This window comes from Crotalus tigris, unplaced genomic scaffold (genome assembly GCF_016545835.1).
Source record: "Crotalus tigris isolate CLP2741 ecotype Arizona unplaced genomic scaffold, ASM1654583v1 scf7180000017999.2816498, whole genome shotgun sequence".
Classification (NCBI taxonomy): domain Eukaryota; kingdom Metazoa; phylum Chordata; class Lepidosauria; order Squamata; family Viperidae; genus Crotalus; species Crotalus tigris.
Window position 1 is genome coordinate 805530 of NW_024096765.1, and position 25327 is coordinate 830856.

General features: G+C 43.8%; 1 protein-coding gene across 2 annotated transcripts in view; it reads left to right on the plus strand.

Annotated features, from left to right (window-relative positions):
* LAMA5 (laminin subunit alpha 5) overlaps nt 1-25327 on the plus strand; it is a 328307-nt gene that overhangs the window by 276079 nt on the left and 26901 nt on the right. For both annotated transcript variants that reach the window (XM_039346487.1, XM_039346486.1), the window contains exons 47-60: nt 1126-1306; nt 2839-2982; nt 4766-4917; nt 5006-5116; nt 7754-7865; nt 9366-9536; nt 10769-10965; nt 11733-11849; nt 12936-13090; nt 17036-17177; nt 18623-18725; nt 20501-20611; nt 23290-23469; nt 24916-25058. In XM_039346487.1, coding sequence (XP_039202421.1) covers nt 1126-1306; nt 2839-2982; nt 4766-4917; nt 5006-5116; nt 7754-7865; nt 9366-9536; nt 10769-10965; nt 11733-11849; nt 12936-13090; nt 17036-17177; nt 18623-18725; nt 20501-20611; nt 23290-23469; nt 24916-25058 — 2019 coding nt within the window. The remainder of the gene's footprint in view (nt 1-1125; nt 1307-2838; nt 2983-4765; nt 4918-5005; nt 5117-7753; nt 7866-9365; nt 9537-10768; nt 10966-11732; nt 11850-12935; nt 13091-17035; nt 17178-18622; nt 18726-20500; nt 20612-23289; nt 23470-24915; nt 25059-25327) is intronic.

Genomic DNA, 25327 nt, shown 5'->3' on the forward strand with positions numbered 1-25327 from the left:
TGGTGATTGGCCCAGAGTCATCCAATTGGCAATCATGCTTAAAGTGGAACTAGAATTCACAGTCTCCTGGTGATTGGCCCAGAGTCATCCAACTGGCAATCATGCTTAAGGTGGGACTAGAACTCACAGTCTCCTGGTGATTGGCCCAGAGTCATCCAGCCAGCTTTTATGTTCTAACAGTAATATCTGACTCTACCTCAGCTTCTTCTCATCTAGCTTGAGTTCCTGCTCTGGACTCTCATTCTAGATCCTGCCTTCCCTTACAATAGTGTGTATGTCAACAGAGTTGTAGGCAGTGAGAGTGTAGAATTAAGCAGCGAGCTGCTGGAGATTGTGAGTTCTCTATCCAACCTGAATCTGTCTTTTCCTTGAAGAAAGAGGAGGAATTGGACAAATAGTTGGAAGCACCTCAATCTCTTACAGATATGGTGCTTGGGCTGCTTTCATATGGAAGAAATAACATAGTGGGTGCCTCGATACAGCCTAACCTGGCCCAGGACCATCATCTCATACTAACCCTATTCCTTCAAGCGTCCTACAATTTGCAGTAAGCATCTATAGCAACAGAGTCCAACCTTGACAACTTTAAGACCTGTGGACTTCAACTCCCAGAGCTCCCGAGCCAGCATGTTTCATTGGGGAACTCTGGAAATTGAAGTCTACAGACCTTAAAGTTGCTAAGGTTGGATACCCCTGATCTAGAGTTCAATGTCCTGAATGGAGATGGTCATGATATCCTGTGTTAATAATGTACATCGTCTTTCTGTACATCGTCTTTCTTCCCTTCATCCCATTTGCCTGGAGAGATTCTTCAGAATGACTTACTGCCTTTATCTGAGTGCAGAGCAGCTTCTGTAAATGTAGCCACTATTATGTCTATTATAACAGGGGTCGCCAACCCCCAGTCCGTGGACCTGTACCGGGCTGCGGCCTGCCAGCAACCGGTCTGCACAAACAAGCAAAGCCCCATCCGTGGGATGCAGGCAGCATACAAAACCACGCCCCCTCCGGTCCACGGAAAAACTTCTCTCCACGGAACCGGTCCCTGGTGCCCAAAAGGTTGGGGACCTCTGCATTACAATCTGGATTCGGGGGGGAAAAACACCATTTTTTTTTCCTTTTTAGGAAGGGTATTTTGGCTACGAAACCTGCTTGGGCTGCCAGAGGTGCGACTGTGACATTGGATCGGTGAGCCCCAATTGCCATGCCCAGAATGGCCAGTGTGATTGCGGTCCAGGCGTCAGCGGTTCTCGTTGCCAGCAGTGTTCCCCTGGATACTGGGGTCTCAGTGGAGATGGCTGCTTGAGTGAGTTCCTTTTGTAATGTTTAGGCCTTGCTAATAAAAAAGCTCAGATTTCCACACACCCCAGGTCTAAAACAAAGAGTGCATACTTGGTCTTGTCGCTAAATCATTTGTTCTCAGTTCCCTGTATCTGCTCATTGCTATCTAACACCCGGAAGAGTCATTTCTCAAATATTATTGCCAAGCAAGCTCAGTTTGTTGCAAGTACAAATAGTTCTCGACATACAACTGTTTGTTTAGTGACCCTCTAAAGTTGCAGTGGTGGTGAAAACAGTGACTTGGGACCGGTTGTCACATTGTTGCAGCATCCCCGCCGTCACGTAATCAAACAGTGGCATGCGTTTACGATGGTTGCAGCATCCCGGGGTCCTGGAATTGTTATCTGCAACCTTCTTACAGAACTTCTGACAAACCAAGTCAGTGGGAGAAACCAGATTCACTTAACGATCTTGGGATTCACACAACCATTGTAGTGATTCGCTTAACAACCCTGGCAAATGGTCGTAAAATGGGACCTGGCTCACTTAACAGCTTTCTTACCTAGCAACTGAAATTTTGGGCTTAGTTGTAATTGTAAGTTGAAGACTACTGGTAGGGCAGCAGGATTAATTTATTAGTCCAATGGCCCAAACACCAAAGCCTTTTCATACTGGTACTTCCATACAAAAATGTAGGGAATGTGTAGTCTGGATTCCCAGCAGGGTAGGATTGAATTCCAGAAGAGCAAGAAATACTGCAGTCTAGATAATAAGTGTGAGAGAAAGAGGATAAAGACGGTTCCTCCCTACTAGTTCCAAGAGAATATGTTTTATGGTGCAAGTACTCTGTTTTACCTTAGTGAGAGAATAGAATAGAATAGAATAGAATAGAATAGAATAGAATAGAATAGAATAGAATAGAATAGAACAGTGATGGCGAACCTTTTAGAGACCGAGTGCCCAAAAACTGGCCCCACTCCACCCTTGCCCTGCCCCCACTCCGCCCCCACCCCGTCCCCTGCCCTGCCTGCCCGCAGGGCCACTCACCGCCTCCAGGGCCCGCCAGATCGCCCAGGCAGCCCAGCAGCAACATGGCCATGCCTTCTGCCTGCGCCCCATAGCATCAACTGTGCGCGATGGGGTGTAGGGCAGAGTCTTATCCACGCTGCCTGGCTGCCATGTCCTTGGCTGTGCTGCTCCGCATGGGCCACGCTCGGGGGTGACTCTCCTCCAGGGGGGCTGCTGGAGAGGAGGGGGTCGCGGGGGGAGGTGAGGCTGGGGCAATGGCATGTGTGCCCACAGAGAGGGCTCCGAGTGCTGCCTCTGGCACGCGTGCCATAGGTTCGCCACCACTGATCTATCATGACTAGTGGGAATTCAGTTCATTGTTGTCCATATCGCACAAAACAAATCAAATTCAGATGGTTTTTCCACCAGGCAGGGAAAATTTTTCTATCCACATGTTGTGGGTATCGAACCTCTGATGATGCATGGAGATAATTCCACACTGGTGGAATCCTGCTTGTAAATCTTTGTTCTTCGATGTTCTCTCAACAGAATGCCAGTGTAAAGGAGGTTCCTGCAACCCTCGCACAGGTGAATGCACCTGTACCAACGGCCTGACAGGGAAGCAATGTGACACATGTATAAAAAAACATGAGATCCCGGTGGTGGATGGTCCAGACAACATGAGATGTGAAGGTTAGGCTTCTTCTTTCCTTCAGTGCCTTGGTCCCAGCTATTGTCTGTTTTGGGGTCTTTCTGTAATTCTCCATATTGGCTAACATCGATTGCAGGAATCTCAGTCCTGTCTGTCCTGCTAGCCGAACTGAGAATGACTCATGTATCTAGTAACGCTTTCACTTGGGTCCAGGTGCTGAGTGGGTTCGAGAAATTTTATGAGGGTTGTCAGAATGATTAGGCCAATGTAGATAAGTGATTAGCTCGGTGTGGTAATAATGTAGTCTTGCTTCCATAGTCCTTCCTGAAAATTTGGACTGCTGAAATTTTGGTTTATCAATAGAAGAGAATATTTGTTAGGTCAGGGTTGAACTGTAGGGTCTCTGAGGTTGGCTGCTTTCTTGCAGTCATTTCATTATCCATGAAATGTCTGCAAGAAAACAACCAAGCTCGGAGCACACCAAGCGCTCCACAATTACAGTAGCTTCATCTTGATCCCATTGACATCAGCTGTCCTATGGCTTATCCCAAAGGTGCTTTTCCAAAAGGCAACTGGACTTTATTGGTTTTCTTTTTTCCTTGAAAACATTTTGATTCTCATCCAAGAAGCTTGTTCAGTTCTAACTGATGGGAAGGATTTATATTCTTTGCAGTCATCCGGTCATTAGCACTCTGATAGGTAGAACATAGAACCAGAATAATAGAGTTGGAAGGGACCTTGGAGGTCTTCTAGTCCAACCTACTGCTCCAGCAGGAGACCCACTATTTGAGGGGCTTCAGATAAATGGTTGTCCAGTCTCTTTTTGAAAGCCTCCAGTGATGAAGCATCCACAACATCTGAAGGCAAGCTATTCCATTGGTGGATTGCTCTCCCCCTTAGGAAACTTTTCCTTAGTTCTAGACTGCTTCTCTCCTTGGTTAGTTTCCATCCATTGTTTCTTGTTTTGCCTTTTGGTGCTTTGGAAAATAGATTGACCCCCCCTCATCTTCGTAGAAACCCCACAAATACTGGAACACTGCTCTCATGTCTGCCCTAGTCCTTCTTTTCATTAGACTAGACATACCCAACTCCTGTAACTGCGCTTCCTATTTGTTGGTCATTAGCTCTCTCAAGAATATAAACCCTTCCATTCTCCACCTGTCAGTTGGAACTGAAGAAGCTCCTTGGATGAGAAGCAAAACATGTTCAAGGGAAAAAAAATCAAAAAAGTTCAGTTGCCTTTTGGAAAGGCACCTTCGGGACAGTCTATGGCAGGGCTGTCAAACTCAATTTCATTGAGGGCCGATTCAGCATTGCGGTTGCCCTTGGGGGGCCAGGTATAGGTGTGGCTAGGGTGGGTGCGGCCTACTGGGTGGGCGTGGATGGAATGGGTGTGGCCTATTGGGTGGGCGTGTGAGAACGCCCCGCTGCCTGCCAAAACCCTTCCCCCGGAGCCCATCAAGCCGGATATGTGAAGTAGGCGAGGGCCATTTGCTGGCCACTTCCAGGGATGGTGCATTTCTTCATTCCTCACAAAGGGTGACACCTCCCCAGCATGCACCCAGGGGGCAGGGCCGACATGGTAGGAGCTGGTTCCTCGCTTGGAGCTAAGACTGAATGCATTTCAGCATAGGTAGCCACCACAAAATTGTACATTGGCTCCCAGCCGGCCTGGGCCAGGGCCAAGGCAGCGGGGGCCGTTCCCTCACTGTTTCCAGGATGGCTTTGCGGGCCACATGAAACCACTTCGCGGGCCGCATCTGGCCTCTGGGCCTTGTGTTTGACATGTCTGGTCTATGGCTTATTTTCCTCTCTCATTAACAGCTTGTGATAGCTGTGTGCTGCTCCTGTTAGAAGATCTCCAGAAGATTGACAGCGACTTCCCTGCCCTCGAACATCAACTGAAAAGTCTCAACACCAGCTCAATTGCCTGGGCCCGCCTGCACAGCATCAACGGCTCTATGCAAACCATTACCGTATGTGGAGCTTTCCAGCTAATTATTCCTCTTCCAATTGCTCCACAAAATTCTAGATTTACTTTGCACTTGCTTTTTTTCCTTACAGAGCCAAGTGCACGACTATCAAAGGTTTATATACAAAGTGAGGCAAAATGCTGATGAACTGGAAGAGGAGAACGCGGATTTTGTTCAGGATCTGAATGCACTTCAGCACAAGGTGCAACATATTTTTTCCTTTCTTTTTCCTACATTTGTACAGGTAGTCCTCAACTTACAATAGTTCATTTAGTGACCATTTGAAGTTACAATGGCACCGGAAAAAGGGACTTACGATCATTTTTCACACTTATGACTGTTGCAGCACCCCTAAGGTCACGGGATCAGAATTCAAACGTTTGGCATATTTGGTTCATATTTATGATGCTTGCGGTGTCGCCAGGTTATGTGATCCCCTTTTGCCGACCTTCTTACAAGCAAAGTCAGTGGGGAAGCCAGATTCATTTTATCCAGTGGTAGGATTCAGCTGGTTCGCGCCGGTTCACACCGGTTCAGTAGAACCGGTAGCTAAATTCTGTTGAGTTCGGAGAACCGGCTGAACCCACGCTGCTTCTGGAAGTCTGTTCTAGGCCTGGGAGGCCTGGAGGTGGTCTCCCAGGCCTAGAATGGCCCACCAGAATTGCATTGATGTCACTTCCGGAAGTCCGTTCTAGGCCTCAGAGGCCTAGAGGAGGCCTCCCAGGCCTAGAATGGCCCATAGGAAGTGCATGAATATCACTTCCGGAAGTCCATTCTAGGCCTTAGAGGTCCCGGCCAGCATCCATGCAGAGAACCGGTTGTTTCAGGTATTTGAATTCCACTACTGATTTTACCGTGTTATTAACTTAACAACTGCAGTGATTCCCTTAACACAGGGATAGGCAACTTTGGTTCTTTTATGACTCGTGGACTTCAACTCCCAGAATTCCTGAGCCAGCATGGCTCAGCTTGGAAACCTCTCCCTTTCCCCTCAACATGGCTGGCTCAGGAATTCTGGAGTTGAAGTCCACGAGTCATATAAGAGCCAAGGTTGCCTACCCCTGCCTTAACAACTGTGGCAAGAAAGGTCGTAAAATGGAACAAAACTCACTTAACAACTATCTCACTTACTAACAGAAATTTTGGGCTCAGCTGTGGTCATAAGCCAGGGACTGCCTCTATTACAGCTGATACAATGGCAGAATGTAGAAGATGCTTTAGTAAAGTCATCTGGTAACTGTCTGGACAAGCTTAACATTGCTTCTGACAGAGATCTTTCAGAAGTCAATGCTTCTCTTTAAAACCTACATGTGAAAATAGCTAGAAATATCCTTCCTCATGCACCAGATATAATTACACCTGAATTTATTTATTTATTTATGAGACTTATATACCGCTTTAAGTGCAAGCACTCTCTGAGCAGTGTACACCAGTAAGCAATGTATATATATTTTACATTGCCCCCAACAATCTGGGTCCTCATTTTACCTACCTCGGAAGGATGGAAGGCTGAGTCAACCTTGAGCCGGTGAGATTTGAACTGCTGACCTGCTGAACACAGTCAGCTAAAGTGGCCTGCAGTACTGCACTCTAACTGCTGCGCCACCTCGGCTCTTTATGATAGGGGGAAGATAAAGCTGATTATTTAAGCATTGTCAAGCAATGAATTGCAAGATCTTGCATGCCTGCACTTCTCTTTTTCTGGAGAGAGAAATTCTTATTTATTCATTTATTTGATAGATTTTTATCCCACCTTTATTACTTTTATAAGTTAACTCAAGGTGGTGAACATATGAAATACATCCTTCTTAATCCTTAATCTCCACCCACACCGACACCAAACAGCACCAGTTTGACTGGAGCACCACAAAAATCATCGGCCACGCTACCACCCGCCTCGCTCGTGAGTTCATCGAAGCCTGGCACTCCACAAGCAATTCCATCCACAGATACATTGACCTACAACCAGCCTACGAACCCCTCAGGATCCAAATCAACTGCACAGTCAACCAGGGATAGCACTGACCCTCAACCAGCCCACGCAAGCCCCCCCTCCCTCCCACCAGCAGTTCACCTCCCAAGGACCCTAACCAGATGTAGCCTCCCCATCACAAGACCCTCACTGGTGACTCCCACCTGATCAATCACTTGACACACCCACACCTGAAGCTCTTATAAACAGATCATTGACATCCCTCCTAAACTCCACTGAAGATGTTACCCAGCCTGGTAATGAAACGTTCTGAAACCAACCCACGAGCTCAGAGAATGGACTGTCACCCTCATCCTATACTCGGAGCTACAGATATTTGCCACTGTTGCAAAATTTCCTCCTATTTTCCCCACAACAGCAACCCTTTCAGACGGGTTGGGCTGAGAGAGTCTGGCCCAAGGTCACCCAGACAACTTTCATGCCTAAGGCAGGAATAGAACTCATAGTCTCCTAGTTGATGGACCCTCCGTCTCCTTTAATTCATCTCATTGTCAAAACTGCTGCTCATATTAGGCAAGAGAGAAGTTATTATACCCAAAGAACTGAGTGAAGAGAACATGGCATGTTCAGACAGCTTTGGTGGCTTAACGTTCTAGCCACATTTCTTCAGATTGCACCAGGAATCTAAAGGCTATTACGTGGGCCATCAGCATGACCCAAATCGCTTTTTAAAATATTACTTTATTATATCTGTGTATCTGCGACAACAATGTGATCTTAAATTAATATTTAAAGGAAATTAAATTGAACTCATGACTTTCTTTAAGCAAATTCCCCAATTCTTGCAAATTGTTAGCCTGCCCCTGTAACTTTCCATGTGATCTAAACCGACAATGTTGTTTTTAGGCAACAATGACCCACAGAAAAGCAAACAGTCTGATGGATGTTACCCAGGAGATCTTTCAGCTAGCAGAGATCCTTTTTCGGAATGTCACTAAAATTCAAAATAACATTAATGGTAAGGCAGAATTCTATAACCCTTTATATTTTCCAGCTTTGAAAAAATGCTACTTGTGGAAGGGCCCAATTCCCATGTTAAAAAACAGCAAATAACCCAAAGTGATGCTTAAATTTCAAGTGTGTACTGTGCAAGATTTGGGTAGAATTTATGCCGAATGTATCTATGTAAGACATGTTTTTTTCATAAGCAACTGTTAGTGAACAGATAGTCCCAGCGACAGAACCAAGATGATGTCGATTCTTTAGCAAAGGATCACCTCATCCCAACATACAGCTTAGTCTTTGACTTACCAACCATTTATTTAGTGACCGTTCAGAGTTACAACGGCACTGAAAAAAGTGACAATTTTTCACACTTATGACCATTATAGCATCCTTGTGGTCATATGATTTACATTTGGATGCTTAACAACTGACTCACTTTATGACGGTTGCAGTGTCATGTGATCCCCTTTTGCGACCTTCTGACAAGCGAAGTCAATGGGGAAGCCAGATTCACTTAACAACCGTGTTACTAATTTAACAACCGTGGTGATTCACTTAACAACTGCGGCAAGAAAGGTCATGAAATGGAGCAAAACTCCCTTAACAACTGTCTCGCTTAGCAACAGAAATTTTGAGCTGAGTTGCGGTCGTAAGTCAAGGAGTACATGTAAATCATTGAAAAACAGAAAGCAGAAGATGGTCACAGTCCAGGGGTTCTTTCATACTGAAATTATTTCCCTTAGTTATATATTTGGAAGGCATTTTGGTAGCAACCGCTGAAAGATAAAAAATGTTTGTAAGCTTGAATGTGTATTGGAAACATAGAGGTATATTTCTTAGCTTGGGATGTGTACAGGTAGTCCTTGACTTACAACAGTTCATTTAGTTACAGTAGCTTGTGACCATTTTTCACACTTATGACCATTGCAGCATCCCTGGGGTCATGTGATCAAAAATTGGATGCTTGGCATCATATTTATGATGATTGCAGTGGCCAGTGATCCCCTTTTGTGACCTTCTGACAAGCGAAGTCAATGGGGAAGCCAGATTCACTTTAACGACCGTGTTACTAACTGAACTGCAGTGGTTCACTTCACAATTGCGGCCAGCAAAGTCGTAAAATGGGGTAAAACTCACTTAACAAATTTCTCACTTAGCATCATAAACTTTAGGCTCAGTTGAGGAGTACCTATATAACTTTTGAACAGATACAAGTGTAGGCCTGATACTAGCACGGTTGCACATCCTAGTAAATGTAAAAAAAAAGGAAGAATGTAGTGGAATAATGGTTTGCATAAAGAAATAAAATGATATCAAAAACCTCCATGGGAAGAGACTCAGAGCGGTATTAGTTTGCTATAAACAGTGCTGGTTCTGAATACTGAATCTGACAATATTTTTGAATCCTGAGAGAATTGGCTTTGTTTTAAAGGGGAATCAAGTTGAGAGTTTTTATATGCACATGAGTCTTTCCAAAAATCATGCACCTCAATTGTTGTGGCTTTTCATATAGATCTCATACATCTGATGAACACTTTTACCACAGCCAATGCTAGTTCTACCTCTGCAGAAGAGTTTCGTCAGAAAATAGCTGAGGTTGATGCTATGCTGAGGCACATGAAAGCTATGGATTTTAGCTTCCAGAGCGCCATTGCTGTGGAGGAGCGCGATGAAGCACAGAATTGTGAGTATGACAGAGAAAGCAAATGGGTTGAGTGAGGGAGTCCTTTCCAAGGATTTACATGTTGTTTCTTAAGATATTCTGAAATCTGGTTTATTGATATTTGAGAGATGAGGCTTCAGTGAAGGCAGACTAGATTCTTAAATTCAAGATATCTTGCAGTTTTGTATTTTATTTAAGTTCTAAACCAAGTTAAATATATTTCCTAAAAGATTATGCTTCTGTTTTCCTTCTCAAGGCAAGTGTTCCACTGATTAATTGTTCGCACACTCAGGAAATTTCTTCTTAGTTCTAGGTTGCTTCTCTTCTTGATTATTTGTCAGCCATTGCTTCTTCTTCTGCCTTCAAGTGTTTTGGAGAATAGCTTGACTCCCTCTTCTTTGTGGCAGCCCCTGAGATATTGGAACATGGCTATCATGTCCCCCCTACTAGTCCTTCTTTTCATTAAACTAAACATACCAATTCCTGCAACTGTTCTTCATATAGTTTAGCAATACCGCATTCTAACCACGGCTTACTTTAAACCTTACTCTCTTGGCTAAAAAGAAATACTAAGACCCATCTTTTAAAATTAGTTTTGATCAGTGTTATTCTAGTGCCTGTATTTATATTTTATGACATTTTTTGGTTTTTTTTAGATGCTTTGGGCATGACCATCATGGTTGGAGCCAAAAAGAATTATCTCTAAAAATGAGAAAGGAAGAATTCATAGAGTGTGCATGTTCTGAAAATTACTACAAGAAGAAAGGCTTCCCATCTGACACAAGTCATTAAGTGTGGCATCTGACTGCGATTGTTTAATGCAGTTCGATATTTTGGGGCTTCTACCTAAAAAGCCAGTGTGACAGTTTTAAAAATCACATTAATTGTAACATGCAGATTTCTTAATCCAAAGGACTCTAAACCATTTCTTCCAAAATATTTGTAAAGAAAGTACAGCCATAGTATCACCCTATATCAGGGATAGGCAACCTTGGCTCTTTCATGACTCGAGCCAAGGTTGCCTACCCCTGCCCTATATCAATGATAAAGTTGTTCACAACTTGTCTTCCTTTTCTCTCTTTTGCAGAGGTCTCCAAACATGGCAACTTTAAGACATGGCTGGCTGTGGAATTCTGGGAGTTGAAGTCCACGAATCTTAAAGTCGCCAAGTTTGGAATTGAGGCACTGTTACCTCACCATCATGGAACTCTTTGATGTCCATCACTAACCCTATAAAGCTTTCTTCCTCTCAGTGCTGAATCGCGTGAGGATTGAGCTCTTCAGCAAGTTGGAGGCCAATCAACAACTGGTCAATCAGATCATTGACCAGCTGGATCAGTACAGTTCAGATTTGATGGACCTACGAGATGCCCTGAATGAAGCAGTAAATAAAACTCGACAGACAGAGGACCTCAACAGCCTGAATCATAATCACTTAGAGGAAACAAAGGTAGAAACTGAAACTTTAGGCTGCAGAATGAGTTACTGCCGTATTTCCCCGAAAATAAGATGCATTAGGGCTTATTTCCCAGTTAGAGCTTATATTCGGGGAAATATGGTACTAAATGCGTCCGTCTGGCTGACGATCTTAACGGGGGCTTATTTTGGGGGTGGAGCTTATATTACGAGCGTCCTGAAAAAATCATGCTAGGGCTTATTTTCCGGTTAGATCTTATTTTGAGGAAACACGGTATGCCCCAGGGTATTTTGGGATACAGGTAGTCCTTGACTTACAAACATTTGTTTAGTGACATTTCAAATTACAACAGCACTGGGAAAAGTGACTTACGATTGTTTTGCAGACTTACGACCGTTCCAGCATCCCCATAGTCACGTGATCACCATTTGGACAATTGAACCCAAAATTTATGTTGCTAAACAACACAGTTGTTTCTCGTCACAGTTGTTAGGTGAATCACTGCAGTGGTTCAGTTAGTAACACGGTTGTTAAGTGAATCTGGCTTCCCCCATTGACTTTGCTTATCATAAGGTTGTAAGTCGAGGACTATCTGTAGCAGAAAAATAGGGGAATTATTCTGCAAGTAAATACAGAGAATTAAAAAAAAAGAGGAAAAAGAACTAAAACAACGAAAACACATATTGTAACAAACAGAAACATGGGGTGTATAAATGGACGATGAGCAGAGCGTACTGGACTTTTATGATCAGACGTTGCTGGTTATGCATTAGTATTTAATGTTCTCTCATGTCCAACAGCTAAAGAGCAAGGAAATGGAGAAACAATATGGCACAATCCAGGCTACTTTGAGAATGGCTAAAGACTCCTTGGGGAAGATCTCTGAACATCTGCAGACAATTATAAAGGCGAAAGAGGTAAGTGATGTAAGCAATAGGCTTCTCTGGGGAAGAGAAATGAGAAACGTGGCTCTAGGAACCTAGGAGGTGGGGATGTGAGAACTAACAAAAGGATGTGTGATCTGCACAATATAGGTAGTCGTCTTCTTAACAATAGTTCTGTCAATGCTGCTAACATCGGATGTTTTTGCATTGACAACAAATGGAGATGCAACCATTTTCTTCTTTTTGCTTTTAGAGTTAGATGATGCTGGGGGCGGGAATGTGCATGAGAGTCTAGCTAGACATAATAATACTGAACCTAGTGTGAGAACCAAGGTTATTGAAATAAGAGATGATAAAGAATTGGTGGGCTGGAGAGCTGGAGGGGAAGCCCGCATTTCAAACTAATTGGAGAATGTGATTTATGACTGTTAACTGAAGGAAGGAATTGTGCTTTGATATGATGTGCTCAGTTTTTGGCTTCCCTTGTGTCAGTGCCGATATTATGCTACTCAAATAAAGATTTTGTAAGGTAAACAATGCCTCGAAGTTCTTTGAAAAGTTAGGGAAGCCAGATTCATTTAACCTTTGTGTTACTAACTTAACAACCGCAACGATTTACTTAACAGCTGGGGTTAGAAAGGCTGTAAACGGGGGCAAAACTCACTGAATACATGTCTCACTTAACGGCATAAGTTTTGGGCTCAACTATGGTCGTAAGTCGAGCACTACCTATAATTGTTTCGTGAATACTACACAGGGAAAAAGCCTGCAAGGTTATTGAGGAAGAGGAAGTATGTTGCTTTTTTGATCTTGAGGTAATGTTTCAGAATGCTGCTTGGGACAGAGAAGTGTTTCTCTGCCTTGATAACTTTAAGATGTATGGACTTCAACTCCCAGCATTCCTCAGGCAGCATGGCTGGCTGGGGAATGCTGGGAGTTGAAGTCCACATATCTTACTAAGGTTGGGAAAAACTGGCTCAGATGGTTATTGTAGCCGGCGTCAGGTGTTTGGATATTCTTCATACCTCCGATTCTTCGGAGAGGACCCTTCATCCAGAAGGAGAAAGAATGGCAAAGCCGGTCTTCTGAATGGTGACCGATGCTTCCTTTGTATTTCAGGAATCTGAGAAGTTACTGGCCCAGCTAGATGGAGCCAGATATCCTCTGTCTGAAAAGGTGAAAGAGTACACTTTGGCTAGCAACAAGATCCAGAAGGTGGAGTTGGCAGAGCAGCATGCAAATCTACTAGATGAATTGGCACGGAATCTCTCCAGGTAACAATCGCTTCCCATTTAATGGTGTCTCATTTCCTGACCAGCTGTTGAAATGCAGTGAAGCTTCTATCCTCAGCCCAAAGATGCTTTTTCAGGAGGCAACTGGACTTTCTTCTTTTTCTTTGAAAACGTTTCACTTCTCATCCAAGAAACCTCTTCGGCTCTGACTGAATGGTGGGGAATGGAAGGATTTGTACCCCTTGCAGACAGCTGGCCACTTGCATTCTTTTAGAGAGTCGTTGAGGCCATTTGGAGATTTACCTCTGTCCTCAGGGTCCCCTGAGTAGTGCAAATGGGTGTGGAGTCTGTTTGGAACTGCTGAAAGGACTGTGTTGTAGATGGGAGGTAGATGATGTCGTATCCCTCCCCCTCTGTTGAGAGAGGGCTGCTCAGTTTTGACCTAGATGGCCTCTTTGACCCCTCTGTCAAACCAGCGGTCCTCTCTGTCCAGAATGTGGACTTTGCTCTCTTCCAAAGAGTGGCCTTTGTCTTTTAAATGCAGATGGACTGCTGACTCTTGTCCTGATGGGTTTGTTCTCCTGTGTTGTGCCATGTGTTTATAAAGTGGTTGTTTCGTTTCCCCAATGTACAGATTGGCACATGGCTCACTGCATTGTACTGCATATATACCACGTTGCTCAGTTTGTGTCTGGGTGTTTTATCCTTGGGGTGGACAAGCTTCGGCCTTAGTGTATTCATGGGTTTCAAGTGTGCACTAAGCTTCGGCCTTAGTGTATTCATGGGTTTCAAGTGGCTGCAGCTTCTCCTGAGCTTTTCCGATCTGCCTGCAAAGTATGGAATGACTACGTTGCTTCATTTATCGTTTTCTTCTTTGTCTGTTACAGAGGAGCTCCTGCTGGGTCTTTTTGGGGATTTATGTCTATCCTCAGATGTAAAAGTACTTCCTTCTAGAACAGTGTTTCTCAACCTTGACAATTTTAAGGTACGTGGACTTCAACTCCCAGAATTCCACAGCCAGCAATGCTGGCTGTGGAATTCTGGGAGTTGAAATCCACGTGCCTTAAAATTGTCACGGTTGAGAAACACTTTTCTAGAACAGGGATAGGCAACCTTGGCTCTTTTATGACTGGTGGACTTCAACTCCCAGAATTCCTGAGCCAGCCGCGCTGAGGGGAAAAGGAGAGGTTTCCAAGCTGGCTCAGGAATTCTGGGAGTTGAAGTCCACAAGTCATAAAAGAGCCAAGGTTGCCTACCCCTGTTCTAGATTTTAGGTAGTCCTCGACTTACAACAGTTCATTTAGTGACCGATCAAAGTTACAACGGCACTGAAAAAAGATGACTTATAACTGTTTTTCACTCTTGAGACCGTTGCAGCATCTCCATGGTCACATGATCAAAATTCAGACGCTTGGCAACTGACTCATATTTATGACGGTCGCAATGTCCCAGGCTCTTCCAATCAGCTTTTGCAACCTTCAGTTGGGAAGCCATTTTATAACCATGGCTATTAACTACTGCAGTGGTTCACTTAACAACCGAAGGCAAGAAAGGTCAGGAAATGGGTCAAAACTCAATTAACAACTGTCTCACTTAGCAACAGAAATTTTGTGCTAAGTTGTGGTCGTAACTCAAGGACTATCTTCATTGTCATTCTGCATTTCAACACGACATTATCGTACCTTTTTTTTTTTTTCAAAACAGCCAAGTTTCAGATAAGTGTATTGAACACAAATATGAAATGAGGGGGGAAAATGATTTTTGTGTTCAAGGAGAAGAGAAAATGATAGATTGCAGTAGGATATATAATCAGTTCTCACTGTACAGTAAACCAGTTCTTGCTTTTTAAAAAGGTGACACTGAAAGGAAAGAAAAGCAGGTATTTTTCAAAGCAATTTTGAAAAGAAAAACCAATGTTTGATATCAGGAAAATGATGGCTTTTCTGAATCTGTGCCATTCTGGAATTCTTCTCAGTGCAGAATGTGCTTCCAATTTTTCATCTCACTGGTCATTAGAAGAATTTTCTAGCAATTGTGATTTATCAGGTCATCAGCTTCATGCTTGCCCTGTATCCAGAGCCAGCTGTGGTCTTGGCTTGGAAATGTGTCCCTCTTGGCAATATTAGAAATCTCAGTATTGCTCCATGTGTGATTGGATTCTTTTTCTGGCATTGCAGTCCTTTCAAAGCAACCTGAACACTGAACAAAAAAAGATGCTTTCCAATATTAAAAATGAATATTTTATCTTAACAGTAGAATTTATTTTTTTAATTTTAAGAGCTTCTTTTTATTCTTGACTGAAAAGAGAGTTAGTTGGCTTTATTTTGTACTAGATGGAAGGGTTGCACACCATGAAATGCTTTTTTTAATTATTATGTTAGTAAGTTTAGAAGACATAATCTAATTTCAGGCTGTTTATCAACATTAGAGATTTAACATGAATACACACACACACACACACACACACACACACACACACACACACACACTGTCAGGCTTCAAAAATCAAGAAAAAGACAATGCGATTTTTCCAAGTAGATTTCTTTATTGTTCCTCACCAATAGTAATTGTGAATGATTTTATCCGCTGTGTGCCATAACTGTTGATTTTAATATCTTTTCTTCTTTAATGTTTGATGCTGTAAGCCTCTCAGAGTCATTGGGTATGAGATGGGCAGCCAATAAATTTTATAAATAAATAAATATAGACAGAATCTTGCCAAACTAAAGCAAACTACCAGACCCATAAAGCATTTGCACTGGGAACTGTTAAGGAGGAGCTGTCTTCACCTTCTTTCTCTTATACAAACTGTCTGAGCAGTGTTGTCTTCCCAAAATGCAGCCCCTCCCTCTTGGGAATCCAGACTACATTCCATCACACATGGACACAAATCACCCAAAGAGTTGAGCGAGTTCTAATACTTCACCAATTACTAGGTTTTCCTTTTGAAACTACTGTATTTTACCGCTCTTGCTAAAGTCATAATCTGACCTATTTCAAAACTACTGGATTCCTGTCTTTTGATAGAGTGGTTTTCTTCCTTCTAATAGTATTACTCTAAATGCAAGGAAGAGATGTTTCAGGTCTTTCCAATCTTTCCTGGTTGGTTAGCCCAGAGTTCCCCAACGTTTCTAGCTTTGCGGACCAGCGGAGGCGGGAGGGGATGGTTCTGCATGAGTGGTTAGTAAGTGCCTGTGTGCACAGCTCTGCTGCCTGCCACTCATTTAAATAGAGTGTGTGTACTCACCCGCTACTTGCGCAAGTGGTTGTGCACGCAGTCACCAGCTATTTCCACCATCCAGTTGCAAACCCCTCACTGCCCACTAGTAGGCCACAGCCCACAGGTTATGTCCTTCAAAGGCATGGAGGTGAGAAGAGATCATTGGTGATGGAACCTAGGAAAGACCCATCTTTGAAACTGGATTTCTGGCCTCTGTAAACTGACCAGCTCTTCTGCAAGCTACCCTCTACAAATAGTCCTTGATTTACAATCACAGCTAAGCCCCAAATTTCTGTTGTTTAGCAAGATATTTGTCAAGTGAATTTTGCCCCATTTTGTGGCCTTTCTTGCCACAGTTGTTAAGCAGACCACTGCATTTGCTAAGCAAGTCACCCAGTCCTTTAATGAATAAAGCTTCATTCAATTATTTTGATTGTCGGAAGACATCTGGACATCCCGTGACCTTGGGATGCTGCAACCGTGATAAATATGAATCGGTTGCCAAGCATCTGAATTTTCATCATGTGACCCTGGGGATGCTGCAGTGGTTGTGAAGTGTGAAAACTGGTCATACATCACTTTTTCAATGTCGTTGTAACTTTGAATAGTTACTAAATGAACAATTGTAAGTCAAGGACCACCTCTACTGAAATTTTGGGGAAATAAAACTAATTAACACCACTGAAAATTCAGTCCTTCTGTTGGCAGCAGAAATCCAGTTGGCGCTTCTGATAAAAACAGGTTGTTTGTTTTGTTCTCCAAAACAGCATTATCCATGGCACAAACCAGGATGGCTTTATTCAAAGGGCCATCAATGCTTCCAACGCCTATGCCAGCATCATTGAGGCGGTGAAGAATGCAGAAGAGGCAGCCAGCAAAGCTCTCCATGCTTCTGATGAAGCTTTGAAGGTAGGAATGTTTGTCTTGCAATCTCTATTTGAAAGAGGGCTATAGCCAGCTCACCTGCCAAGACCCAGCAGTCAACCTCTCTCTCTTGTCCAGTGTAATAATTTTGTTGTTTTAGTGAGACAGCTGAGATTTTCATGGAGCACTGCTTTCTCCTTAGAGGACAATATAATGGAATGAAATAATTAGAACAGAACAGAACAGAATAGAATAGGAAGAGACCTTGAAAGTCTTCTAGTCCAGCCCCGTGCTCAGGCAGGCGAACCTATACCATCTTAGACAAATGAGTGTCTAGCCCAGGGGTAGGCAACCTTGGTTCTTTTATGACTCGTGGACTTCAATTCCCAGAATTCCTGAGCCAGCATGGCTGACTCAGGAATTCTGGGAGTTGAAGTCCACAAGTCATAAAAGAGCCAAGGTTGCCTACCCCTGGTCTAGCCTTTTCTTAAAAATCTCCAGTGATGGAGCGCCCATGATTTCTGTAGCTACAAATTCTGTGTGAGCCCCAGCGTCACTTTGGTGAAGGATCAGACCTTCTGGTTTTGAAATGGCTTCTATTTGAGCAGGTGGAGGTGGTGGCTAGGAGATCCTTTGCCCACAAGCTCATTATCACTCAGGTCATAGAAGGTCATCAGTTGGGGGCAAAATTCCCTTAATAACGGTCTTGTTTAACAACAGAAATTTTGGGCTCGAGGAACACCTGCATTCTAGGCAGTCATGGAATAGATCAGTGATGGCGAATCTGTAGGCACGCGCGCCGTCGCCCCAGTCCTAGGCCTTCAGCTGGGTTTTATAAAACCTTTTCGCTTTAGGCCTTTTTTTGCCGTGTGCAAAAAAAAAAAAAGTTCAATGAATCAATTTCAACTTCTCCCGGGAAAAAAAGATCTTGCAAAGTTGGAATTGATTGGTTGAGCTTTTTAGTCCCACCCAGTCTGCCACCCACCCAATGAGCCACACCCACCCATTTGGCCACACCCAGCCAATGGGTCACACCCACCCGGCACCCGATGATGCATAAATGGGTTTTGGGTTGCAGTTTGGGCACTTGGTCTCTAAAAGGTTTTCTATCACTGGAATAGAGGCTAGAGAGAGAAGAGTGTGCACCAAGAAAAGACAACTGATGGAGGCTAGTATTCTTGCATAAGATCCCAAAGATGCTTTTTTTTCCACGAGGCAACTGGACTTTCTTGTTTTTCTTTGAAGACATTTCGCTTCTCATGCAAGAAGCTTCTTCAGCTCTGACTGAATGGTTCTTGGGTGAGAAGCGAAACGTCTTCAAAGAAAAACAAGGAAGTCCAGTTGCCTCGTGAAAAAAAGCATCTTTGGGATAACTATGACCTGGATGACTGAGACTCTCCATAGACATCTTGCATAAGGTGTAGGTTCAGAATGTTCTGTGTGAGTTTCTTGGCAGGTGTGTTGGGACCAGTTCTCTGATTTATTTGCAGAATGTCCTCAAGCACAACCTTGGAGACAAAGCAAAGGAGATGAAGAAAGGCAGCCGTGCTTTAGAAGAAGCTGCGAAAGAAGAGCAAAGGAAGCTCAGCGGAGGTGAGCAAGAAGCCCAGCAGCGCCTTCTCCATCCAGTCTGGTCCATTAGACCCGACTTCTCCCCTTGATCCCTCCTCTTAGCATCGTTTGCCATGCTGCATATCACACATGGCACTGTCATCCGATGTCTTGGTGGTCTTAACGGCTCTTTGTTGTCCTTAATGGATTAATGGAGGTTTTGCTTCCGTCTGATTACCGCCTGCCCAGAACTGGTCCAGTCAAACAACTGAGCCATGGAGTGTGTGTTTGTTCTGTGTAAGGAAGAGAATATAAGTCATTTTGTGTGTATTTCGGTTACTTAAGTATTTGGCATTGTTTATAGAAAAAAAACAAAACAACAGGATATAAAGCCAAAAGTCAGAATAATAGAGTTGGAAGAGACCTTGAAGGTCTTCTAGTCCAAGTCTTTTCAACCAGTGGTACGGGTACCACCTGTGGTACATTGGCACCTAGCAGGTGGTAGGCGACCATCCTAGAAAAGTGGTAATGGGAGGGAAATGAGCTGAACTGGTGGCAGCACCGCAGAAGTCTGAGCGAGAGATGGCTGGAGCTGCAGGGCTGTCAGGGCTCAGCGGAAGCCCCAGGATTAGTTCCAGGCTCCAACTGGAGCTCGGCGCTGATCCTGGCGCTTCTGCCGAGCCCAGAAGAAGCACCAACAATCAGTTGGAAAGCAGCACTGATCCTGGTGCTTCTGCTGCGTCCAGAAGAAGCGCCAATCAGCTGGAATGTTGCAGCATCTCCAGGGTCTTGTGATTTGCATTCAGATGCTTGGCAACTGATTCATATTTATGACGGTCACAGTGTCCCAGGGTCATGTGAAGTGACCAAAACCTGCTGCAACCACCCAACAGACAGGGAAAATAAAAACCAAACACCCCCCCACCCAACCCCCACTGCCAATCCTCAACAGAAATTCTCACAACAGTGGAAATCTCGGACAGGAGGAAGAGCACTGCCAGGTGGGCAGGCAGGTATTATGCTCAGCTGTGGCTTGGGGAGCACTTTTTCCAGTGCCATTGTAACTTCAAACAGTCACTAAGCGAACTGTTGTAAGTCAAGGACTACCTGTACTTTATCACTTTTTTCCTTTTTGGGGGGGTCATCAAGTTTTTGACACCTTGCTAGGCAACTGGTGGTATTCGGATGTTGTCATATCCTGAAAGTGGCACAAAGGTTGAAAAGCCTTGTTCTAGTCCAATCCCCTGCTCAAGCAGGAGGCCCTATAGTACCATTCCGGACATGTGGCTTTCCAGTCTCTTCTTAAAAGCCTCCAATGATGTGGAGCACCCACAACTTCTGGAGGTGAGCCGTTCCACTGGTGAATTGTTCTCACGTTTTGGAAATTTCTCCTTGGTTCTGGATTGCTTCTCTCCTTGATTAGTTTTCACCCACTGTTTCTTGTCTTGCCTTCTGGTACAAGGTAAAAGGTTACAAGAACAACAACACAGTTGAAGACAGTTCTATAAACACTTCAATTTTCTCTTTCATTTTAATTCCAGATCATCTGGAATTGGTAAAAGAGGATGTTTGTAAGCTTTCTTTTTGTGTTGTTCTTGGACTTAAGCTGCAACTGTCTATCCATGAGGCAGGCAAAGCAGTAATAGTAGTTCAACTTAATAAGGGTTGCAGAACACAGTTCTGGAAGTTCTTAGTGCATGACCTCAACATTCATAGCCCGAGGGCATATTTTTAACGTTGCCACTGGAAATGTTACTTCATGAAATCTTGGTTTGAATTTCAATAACCATGTACTTTTTTTTTATTTTAATCCCAAGTCAAGGGAGCATTGGAAGCAGCCAAAAACAAATTGGCTGGCGCCGAGGCCAAGAAGGAGCAACTTCTGAACCAGCTGAACTCAGCGAAGAACAAGTTGGGCATGGTCCATGGTAAGCCTATGTTATAAGGACTTCACGGATTTCCCAAATAGCCATACAGGAGCCCGTCACTTTACAACCGTCCATTTAGTGATCATTCAAAGTTACAATGGCCCTGAAAACATTGACTTATGAGCAGTTTTCAGACATTGTAGGGTCCCCCACGGTTGCATCATGAAAATTTGGCAACTGGCATGTACTTACAATGGTCACAGCATCCCAGTATCGTGTGATCGCCATTTGTAACCTTCCCAACTGGTTTTTGACAAGCAAAAAGTCAGTGGGGGAAGCCAGATTGGCTTAACAACTGTGGCAAAAAGGTCATCAAATGGCGGAAAACTCACTCAAAAACTGCCTTGCTTAGCAACTAAAATTTTGGGCTCAATTGTGGTCGTAAGTCGAGCACTGTCTGATATCTGTGAAATTTCTTCTTAACCATCTGGAGATTTCAAATCGTCAGGTGATGTTGTATCAGTCAATCTGCCAGGCTTCTGAATGGAAAGGTCCCTAATTATGTACAGGTAGTCCTCGATTTACGACTTCAATTGAGCCCAAAATTTCTGTCATTATGCGAAACATTTGCTAAGTGAATTTTGCCCCATTTTACGACATTTCTTGCCACAGTTGTTAGATGAATCACTGCAGTTGTTAAGTTAGTAACCCGGTTGGTAAGTGGGTCTGGCCTTCCCCACGGACTTTGCTTCTCAAGAAGGTCGCAAAAGGGGATCACATGACCTTGGGACACAGCAGTAGTTATAAGTACAAACTAGTTGCCCAGCAGCATCTGAATTTTGATCACATTTATTTATTTATTTCTAAAATTTATATGCCGCCCAATCCCAAGGGACTCAGGGCAGCGTACAAAATTTAAAACAATAATATGACAATAAAACAATAAAATACATTCATACAGCGTGTCCGATCATATCCCGCCCCCCCCCCCGGGGACATCAGCCCCAGGCTTGCTGGAACAGGAGAGTTTTAATGGCTTTCTTAAAGGCCGGCAGGGTGGGAGTAGTTCGAATCTCGGGGGGAAGTTGATTCCACCAGGTCGGAGCCACCACAGAAAAGGCCCTTCCCTGAGGGCCCGCCAGCCGACATTGTCTGGCTGACGGGACCTGAAGGAGGCCCAATCTGTGGGACCTCACCGGTCTCTGGGAACTGTGCGGCAGTATGCGGTCCTGTAAGTAACCTGGTCCTATGCCATGAAGGGCTTTAAAGGTGATAACCAACACCTTGAATTGCGTCCCGAGACCCACAGGAAGCCAGTGCAGCTCGCGGAGGATAGGTGACACGTGGGCGTACCTTGGCGCGCCCACAATCGCTCTCGTGGCTGCATTCTGAACCAACTGCAGCCTCCGAACGCTCTTCAAGGGTAGCCCCATGTAGAGCGCGTTACAGTAATCCAGTCTTGAGGTGACAAGGGCATGAGTGACCGTGAGTAAAGCCTCCCGGTCCAAATAAGGCCGCAACTGGTGCACCAGGCGAACCTGGGCAAAGGTCCCCCTGGCCACAGCCGATAGATGTTGTTCCAAATTTAGCTGTGAGTCCAGAAGGACACCCAAGTTGCGTGCCTGCACTGAGGGAGGTAAATTTACCCCCCCCCCCCAGGACTAATGATGGACCATCAAGTTGACCTTTGGGAGGCAAGACCCAGAGCCACTCGGTCTTGTCAGGGTTGAGTCTAAGCCTGTTCACCCCCATGACCACATCACATGACCATGGGGATGCTGCAAAGGTTGCAACTGAAAAATGGTCATAAGTCACTTTTTGTTCAGTGCTGTTGTAACCTTGGAACGGTCGCTAAATGAAATGTTGTAAGTTGAGGACTGTCTGTAAGATTGCACAACAAGAATTTGGCCTTTTGGAACATTGGTATCATGTCACCCCTCATCCTTCTCTTCATTAAACTTATTGTTGTTAGTTGCGAGGTCGTGTCCAACCCATCGCGACCCCATGGACAATGTTTCTCCAGGCCTTCCTGTCCTCTACCATCTTCTGGAGTCCCTTTAAGCTCACACCTACTGCTTCAGTGACTCCATCCAGCCACCTCCTTCTCTGTCCTCCCATTCTTCTATTGCCCTCCATCTTTCCCAGCATCAGGCTCTTCTCCAGTGAGTCCTTCCTTCTCATTAGGTGGCCAAAGTCCTTGAGTTTCAACTTCAGGATCTGGCCTTCTAAAGAGCAGTTAGGGTTGATCTCCTCTAGGACTGACCGGTTTGATCGCCTTGCAGTCCAGGGGACTCGCAGGATAAATAAAAATAAGTAAATAAATAATAGATTTCTCCCATCACTTTGCTAATGATCTGATCATACAATATTAATGCATGAAATGCAGTGAATTTCACCCCCTGGCTAATTATCGCCTCTGAACCTGAGAGAACACTTTTTATGCTAGGGCAGGGGTAGGCAACCTTGGCTCTTTTATGACTCGTGGACTTCAATTCCCAGAATTCCTGAGCCAGCCTAGCTCAGGAATTCTGGGAATTGAAGTCCACGAGTCATAAAAGAGCCACGGTTGCCTACCCCTGCCCTAGGGGATTTGCGCATTTGTTCTTCCTGAGTTTAAATTAATCTGAACTGTTGCAAGATTTCGACCATTCTTAACTGGGCACATTTCTTTCATCTAAATTCTGGGAACTTGTATTTTTTTTAAAAAAAAAATGCACCCTGTTTCTTTCCTTTCCAAGACGATGCATCGGAGAAAATTCAGAAGGCCAAAGACACAGCCTTAAAGGCCAATGAGACAGTGGCTGGGATGGAAGGGAAACTGAGTGACATGAAAAAGAAGCTGGACGAGTGGAAAAAACAGTATGGAGATCTAAGAAGTGAAGATTTGAATCAAGCCACCCGTGATGTCAAGAATACTGGTGCGTAATTCCCACTCCTTCAGTATTTCTGTTTCTTAGATAGATAGATAGATAGATAGATAGATAGATAGATAGATAGATAGGTAGGTAGGTAGGTAGGTAGGTAGGTAGGTAGGTAGGTAGGTAGGTAGGTAGGTAGGTAGGTAGGTAGGTAGGTAAGTAGGCAGGCAGGCAGGCAGGCAGGCAGGCAGGCAGATGATAGATAGATAGATAGATAGATAGATAGATAGATAGATAGATAGATAGATAGATAGATAGACAGACAGACCTTTATTGACATTTTTTTAACGTGGGCACATTAAAAATGAAATTTAGTTGCTTGCTCTCAAAGTGTACACAAACATAACTCACCTTTAAACATACTATATACAACATATGTATAGACCTACACCCTTACATATAAGTAACATATAAATATTAATCACTCTGTCCATCTTGAATACATAACGGAAGGAGGAAGCTTTAGAATTCACAAGGATAAAGATGGATCCCGAAAGTAAGTCCTAGTGCTTATTTCAGAGCCCAAAAGAAAGACCAGGTCTTACTTTCGGAGAAACACAGTGGGTGACTTTGCACCAATCACCAGAAGACTGTTAGTTTTAGTCCTGCCTTAGGCATGAAAGCCAGCTGGGGGACTTTGGGCCAGTCACCAGGAGACCATGAGTTCTAGTCCTGCCTTAGGCATGAAAAGTGTTGTGAAGAAAAAAGAGTATTAGCTATGTTCAGTGCCTTGAGCTAGTTATAAAAATAATAAAGGCAGAAAATAATGTCAGATGCAAAATATCAGTTAGATTTGTTTTTTCTTGTTTCCCTTTTATACATTTCTTCTATTTTTATTCCAATGTCTCAGTGTCATGACATTATTTTTTGAGACCGAATGCTGAAAGAAAAAAGATTCTCTACTTTCTGGTTTTAGTCATTCTCATTTAAAACAAAACAAAAAAACCCCCACCTGTTTCTGTGTAATTCTGTCTCCTCTTCTATATTTGCTTTCTTCTGTCTTGTCCTGAAATATGTCAGTTGTCATCTGAAATAAACAATGAAATTATCAGAGCTCATAATTACATTGAAGGCAATTTTGAAATAGAAAATCAAATGGTTCTGTTTCATACAAAAAGACATAAGAGAACTATTTCAGTTTCTAAATATATTGGGATTCTGAACTTCCAATCAGTATGGCAAACCAACTCATAAAAATGGTTAATCTGCTGTCTGGGAATGAAAAGAGAAAGAGAGAGAGAGAATAAATTGCTGCAACTGGTATAAAATCTCTGAGGAACTCCTAAAACATGAGGTCCTTCCCCCATAAAACCATCACTCTACTTTGAAACTTCTTTTGGGAATTCAGTTGTAATCTATGATGAATAACATGCTTCCTCTGTGACTTGTTTATGTTCCCATTGGGTTGGCTTCTGGGTTTCCTCTCAAAAAATTCCGGCTGTCCAGTCTCAAGCCTTGAAAGCACCCTCCCAGTCCTCCTGGGAAAGCTGACCAGCTTGGAAAACAGAAGAAGCCACAATGCAACTGTTTTGGACAACATCCTGCGGGTGCGCCAACTGATCTCACTGGCCCGGAATGCTGTCAGTAAGGTATGAAGGCATAAAGTCCATCCAATGTCTGATGGTCCTGTTCTCTGCCATGGTGGGACTCCAAAACAAAGTAATAGTAATAGTAGTAAAGTTGGAAGGGACCTTGGAGGTCATCTAGTCCAACCCCCTGCTCGGGCAGGAAACCCTACGCTATTTCGGACAAATGGCTGTCCAGTCTCTTCTTAAAAACTTCCAGTGTTGGAGCATTTACTGCTTCTGGAAGCAAGCTGTTCCACTGATTAATTGTTCTCACTGTCAGGAAGTTTCTC